We start from the raw sequence: 6,263 nt of genomic DNA, 5'->3' as shown, positions 1-6,263 counted from the left end.
TCAGCCTCAGAGGAATAGAACCTTAAGAGGCCCTGGCATCAGAATAAAATGAAACAAAGCAGAAACACGGGGAGCTAGGGCCCTGAGTGGGTGGAGAGGGCGCCTGCTTGTCAGGCTGTTCATTCATTCACCTTCTGAGGCCTTTGTGCTTGTCCCTGTGGTCATTACCCTGCCCCTAAGAGATGGATCCCAAGGCGAGCTTCTCTGAAGGGCACTTTCACTGGCTTCTGATTTCCTTTCTTTCTAAAATTATTTTTTAAGACCATTTTATTTATTTATTTGATAGAGACAGAGAGAAATCAAGACGTTTAGGGGGAGACAGAGAGAGACCTGCAACACTGCTTCAGTACTCGTGAAGCTTTTGCACCAGCAGGTGTGGAGTGGGAACTTGAACCCGGGTCCTTACACATTGTAACATGTGCACTCAAGTAGGTGTGCCCACCTCCTCATCCCAATACTTTTATTCACTTTTTTTTTTTTTTCCAGAGCACTGCTCAGCTCTGACTTATAGTGGTGCTGGGGATTGACCGTGGAACCTAAAAGTCTTTTTGCATAACTATTACGCTACCTCCCCAGGGGGAGAGAGAAAGAGAGACACCTGCAACACTGCTTCACTGCTAGTGAAGCTTTCTTCCCATTGGTGGAGACCGGGTCCTTGTACACTGTAATGTGTCTGCTCAGCCAGGAGCACCACCACCTAATCACACTGGCTTCTGTTCTCAGAATTCGGCAGGACGCCGCTCGGCCTCGCTGATCCTGCTGTGGAAAGTCACGGCCCCCGGCTTCCAGCAGTGTTCCCTCATTGACGGCCGCAGTGTCACCCTCCTGCAGTGCGCCCTGGCGGCCTGGTCCTTCTGGAGGAGATGCTCTCCCTGGGCCGCAACCCACTTCATCGGTGAGTCTTGGAACGCCCCCATCACCCACCCCACCCCACTTCCCCCAGCCCCTCTACTCCCCTGCTGGTCCAGCCCAGCCTGGGCATGAGGCATGGAGGCCCAGAAGTGAGAAAAACCAAGGTCCCCCCTTGAGGCCCCAAGAGACTGGGCAACGGTGAATCCTGGGACTTGACTCTCGTCCAGTCAGGGTTGATGGTGGTGGGGGGCAAGCAGAACTTTGGTGGAGTGGGTGTGCTGTGGAACTATATGCCCTTGCATCTCGCAAGCTTGTATCTCACTATGATCACCAAAGAAAAACTAGAGAAAGAAAATTATCAGTTGCAAACAAAATACCACAAATGAGCCAATGAGGACATTTTGTTGAAAGCTTTTCAGGGACACGTTTTGGTGGGGAGGCTCTTGTCTGGTGGACTCCAACAGCAGTATTTCCTAAGTGGCATGAGAAAAAAAAATCGATCTAAGAAAACATGGGTAACCAAAATATTACCGCACAGGGAGTGTTAACACTCACAGCAAAGAACTCCTTCTTAACAGATAATACAGAGATCACCACTGCAGTGATTCTAGGACCTGCTCTGATGTGAACAGCATATAAAATAAGAGTTGATGGGGTCTGAGATAGGTTTACTGTCCTTTTCAGAACAACTTTGTTAAGGTGAAGTACATTTACATATGCCCATTTTAAGTGCAAAATTTGGTGAGTTTAATACACTCCTGCGGCTACACAAGCAAATCTTAACTGTTCCCACCACTGTCATCTATCTGTCACTGTCTCTAGCTCTTCCCCAAGGCTCTGCAAGCCTCATACTTGTCACAAGAGATTATTCTTGCCTTTTCTAAAACTTCATATAAGTGCAAAAAAAATTAATGTCACCATAGATGTCCATTTGAAACATTAGCTTATGATTTATGCCACTTTGGGCTGCAGTATCAATCACGTTAGGCTGATGTTGATGGTTGAAATAGAGATTAATAGGGAGGGATTTTGTAGCATTCATGTATATTTATTCTTTTGACATATGAGGGATTTAGTGAGCTTCTCTTTTTTATTATTTATTTATAAAAAGGAAATACTGACAAAACCATAGGATAAGGGGGTACAACTCCACACAATTCCCACCACCAGAACTCCGTATCCCCTCCCCTCTCTTGATAGCTTTCCTATTCTTTAACCCTCTGGGAGTATGGACCCAAGGTCATTGTGGGATACAGAAGGTGGAAGGTCTGGCTTCTGTAATTGCTTCCCCGCTGAACATGGGTGTTGACTGGTCAATCCATACTCCCAGCCTGCCTCTCTCCCTAGTGGGGTGGGGTTCTGGGGAAGTGGAGCTCCAGGACACATTGGTGGGGTTGTCTGTCCAAGGAAGTCTGGTTGGCATCTTGCTAGCATCTGGAACCTGGTGGCTGAAAAAAGAGTTAACATATAAAGCCAAACAAGTTGTTGACTAATCATGAATCTAAAGGCTGAAGTAGTGCAGATGAAGAGCTGCAGGGGAGGGGTCTCCGTTTTCTAGATAGCTGGTAGGCATATTTTAGTTATATTCCGAAAGGCCTGTGCCTATACTAGTTTTTTTCCCCTCTGAACCTGAAATCTGATATGTAGGTGGATCCTAGTTATTTTCTGGGAAGATGATGTCATGGCTGGAAAAAGGACCAGAAAGCTGGATTTGGGAAGAGAGTAGCTCCCAAATATGGGAAAGATGTATAAATACTGCTGACTGTAAAGTCCATCAATTTGATCTGATCTGGGGCCCATATTCAGCTTAAGAGCCTATGTGACCTCTGCATCCCTGCATATCTGACCTTACATTCTATGGTCATTAGTAGGAACATTCCAAGCTGCCTCAATATCAGGACCCATCTTCCTCAGGTATAGTATAGTGTATGTGTCCAGCCTCCCTTTGGAGGATGGAACATTCTCTACCGTTGTTGATCTAGTGAGCTTCTATTTAAGGAACACACTTTGATTTCATTTAGTCAGCAAAAGATTTAACAAAGTCTAAGGAGCTGACTGAGCAGCTTGCAAGCCCGAGGCCCCAGAGGTCACAGGTTCAATTCTTAGTACCACCTCATGCTAGGATTCAGCAATGATCTGCTCTCTCTCTCTCTTGCTCTCTCGCTCTCCCTATGTGTGTGTATATATACAGAATTTATTTTTTAATTTATTTATTGAATAGAGACAGCCAGATATCAAGAGGGAAGGGGGAGATAGAGAGGGAAAGAGACAGAGAAACACCTGCAGCCCTGCTTCACCAATCACAAAGCTTTCCCCCGGCAGGTGGGGACTGGGGGCTCAAACCTGGGTCCTTGCATACTGTAACATGTGCTCAACCAGGTGTGCCACCACCTGACCCCTATATAATTTATTTTTATTTTAAAATTTTCTTATTATCTTTATTTATTGGATAGTGACAGTCAGAAATCGAGAGGATGGGGAGATAGTGAGGGAGAGAGAAAGAGACACCTGCAGCCCTGCTTCACCACTTGCAAAGCTTTCCTTCTGCAGGTGGAGACCAGGGGCTTGAACCTGGGTCCTTGTGCACTGTAACATGTGCGTTCAACCAGGTGTGCCACCACCCGGCCCCTATATAATTTATTTTTATTTTAACAAGGGAGAGAGGTACAGAGAGAAACACCGGAGCACTGCTTAGCTCTGGCTTATGGTGGTGCTGGGGATTAAGCCTGGGACTTCAGAATCTCAGGCATGACTGGCTTCTGCATAACCATTATTCTGTTTCCCAGCCTCTCTCGTAGTAAATAAATAAGCATTAAAAAATTATAAAACCTTATGCAGAAAACTGAGAAATGTTACACATGTATCAACCACTGTATTTTACTGTCGACAACAGTAATTCTCTAATAAAAAACAAAAAAAAATGGCAGAAATCTTACATTTGGGATTATATTTAATGTCCTTAAAACATGATCTTTATTAAATTTATTGAATAAAAATTAAAATATTTTCAGCTAATATAAAAATTATAAAACCTAGACATATCTTTAGTATAAAATCTAAAGGATTTTATGGGAAAAAATTACCTTTGCTTGAATGTATTGTTCTCTAGAAGAAGAAACAATCAACTTGATAGATTAATAACTATCTTTAGGAACTCTGTCTTAAAGACAGGCTTTAGATTATGACAAGGAGATGGTAATTTGAGGTCACAGCCTTTATTTCTCGGAGCCTCTGTTTTTCATTTTGAAAATGTGATGTTATCTTTTTTTAAACAAAACAAAACAAAACAAAACAAAACAAAACATTTCCTAGCTGGAACTAGCTATGTGGCTTTGTGATGGAGATGTCAGTCCATCTGGGTTTTTTTCTGGTGGTAACTGTCACAGGGTTCTTCTGAAGAAGAATGGCCTCTTCCTTCCTCACAAAGATAAATTGCCTACACCTCCTCACCTAGCGCTCCCTCCCTCAGAAAACCCTTTTATCTTGAAGAAACAAGATTTATCTTTTGCAATCCTTGTGGAAGCCTTATCTTAATACATTGACATGTGTTTAATGCTCTCTTTGTTAAGTTTTTTCCTATTTCTACTTAGGAAGCAACTTCTTAAAATAATTTGCTTTTGCAATACTGGGCTCTGGAGACATAAATACATTTTTGCTAAGAACCAAAGGTTGATTTGGAAGATCACAATTGCATTCATCAGAGAGAGAGGAACAAATGAATGTTGGGAAGGAAGGGAGAGGGCTTCCATATAAAGGTTGAGGGGTGGTCCATAGCTGTGTGGCTGAGTCCAATAACTTCTGCTCCTATTCAGAAAGAAACTGATATTCCTTCTGTCTCCACCATATTATCAATAGCTTCCTGTACACAACTCATGACCAAAGGTTTTTTGTTTGTTTGTTTTCCTCCCAGGGGATTGAACCTGGGGCTTTGGAGCCTCAGGCATGAGAGTCTTTTTTGCAGAACCACTGTGCTATGTCCTCCCCCACCTTAACAAAGGCATTGCTATGTTTCTGTGTATATAAAGCCAAACAAATTGTTGACTAATCATGAACCTAAAGGCTGGAATAGTACAGATGAAGAATTGGGGTTCTGGGGAAGCAGGGCTCTAGGACACATTGGTGGGGTCATCTGCCCAGGGGAGTCCAGTTGGCATCATGGTAGCATATGAAACCTGGTGGCTGAAAAAAGAGTTAACATGGGGGTTGGGCGGTAGTGCTGCAGGTTAAGCTCACGTGGCATGAAATGCAAGGACTGGTGTATCCCAGTTTGAGCCCTGGCTCCCCACTTATAGGGGAGTTGCTTCACAAGCAGTGAAGCTGGTCTGCAGGTGTCTAACTTTGTCTCTCTCTCTCTCTGTCTTCCCCTCCTCTCTACATTTCTCTCTGTCCTATCCAACAACGACAACATCAATTAACAACAATAAAAAACAAGGGCAACAATAGGGAAAATAAATATTAAAAAAAAAAGAGTTAACATATAAAGCCATGCAAATTATTGACTAATCATGAACCTAAAGGCTGGAATATTGCAGATGAAGATTTGGGGTCTCTGTTTTGGAAATAGCTAGTAGGTCTATTTTAGGTATATTCCAAAGGGTCCATGACTTTATTAGTTTTTGCCTGAGCCTGACATCTGATATGCAGGTGGACCCAAGTTATTGTCTGGGGAGATGATGTCATGGCTGGAAAGAGGACCAGAAAACTGGATCAGGGAAGAGAGTAGCTCCCAAATATGGGAAAAAGTATAAATATTGTTGACTGTAAACACCATCGATTTGATCTGGGGCCCATATTCAGCTTAGGAGCCTATGTAACCTCTATATCCCTGTAGGTCTGAGCTCGCATTCTGTGGTCATGAGTAGGAACATTTCAAGTTGCAGGACCCATCTTCCTCACACTTACAGATTTTGACCTTGATTTCAAGTGACACTACTGCGGGTGAAGCTGCAGTGAGGGACCCGGGGATCCCCCTTGGAATTCCACTGGTTGAGTCATAGATGAAAGTCATGGTGAAGAATCCAGGGACTCCATCTGGGTCCAGGCCTCGTGAGCCGTTAGTGCAGTGAGTCCAGAGGTAGGAGAAAGAGAGATACATACACATCATGTGCAGACCCTTGAGAGTCAGAGGTCCCGCATTTCCTGATTTTATTTTATTATTATTATTTTTAAATATTTGGCAATTTAAAAGAAACCTTATTGGTTTTTAAAAATTTTTATTTATAAAATGGAAATATTGACAAGGCCATAGGATAAGAGGGGTACAATTCCACACAATTCCCAGTACACACCTTATTGGTTTTAATTTGTATCAATCAACTGTATTTCCAGGATTTCAATTTGGATGTTACTATTATTGTGATTTTTTAAACTTTATTTTTCTTAGTGCTTTAATACTGATTTACAAAATTATA

At 42.8% G+C, this 6,263-nt stretch overlaps 1 protein-coding gene across 1 annotated transcript in view; it reads left to right on the top strand.

Moving 5' to 3' along the window:
* The window catches only part of DNER (delta/notch like EGF repeat containing), a 346,936-nt gene that overhangs the window by 132,253 nt on the left and 208,420 nt on the right, over window positions 1–6,263 (top strand). The window contains 4 exon segments of the mRNA XM_060193734.1: window positions 724–739; window positions 742–837; window positions 840–884; window positions 886–895. Of these exon segments, the coding sequence (XP_060049717.1) occupies window positions 724–739; window positions 742–837; window positions 840–884; window positions 886–895 (167 nt within the window).

This window comes from Erinaceus europaeus, chromosome 7 (genome assembly GCF_950295315.1).
Source record: "Erinaceus europaeus chromosome 7, mEriEur2.1, whole genome shotgun sequence".
Classification (NCBI taxonomy): Eukaryota; Metazoa; Chordata; class Mammalia; order Eulipotyphla; family Erinaceidae; genus Erinaceus; species Erinaceus europaeus.
Note: the sequence above shows the minus strand (reverse complement) of the source record. Positions and strands in the feature narration are given on the sequence as shown.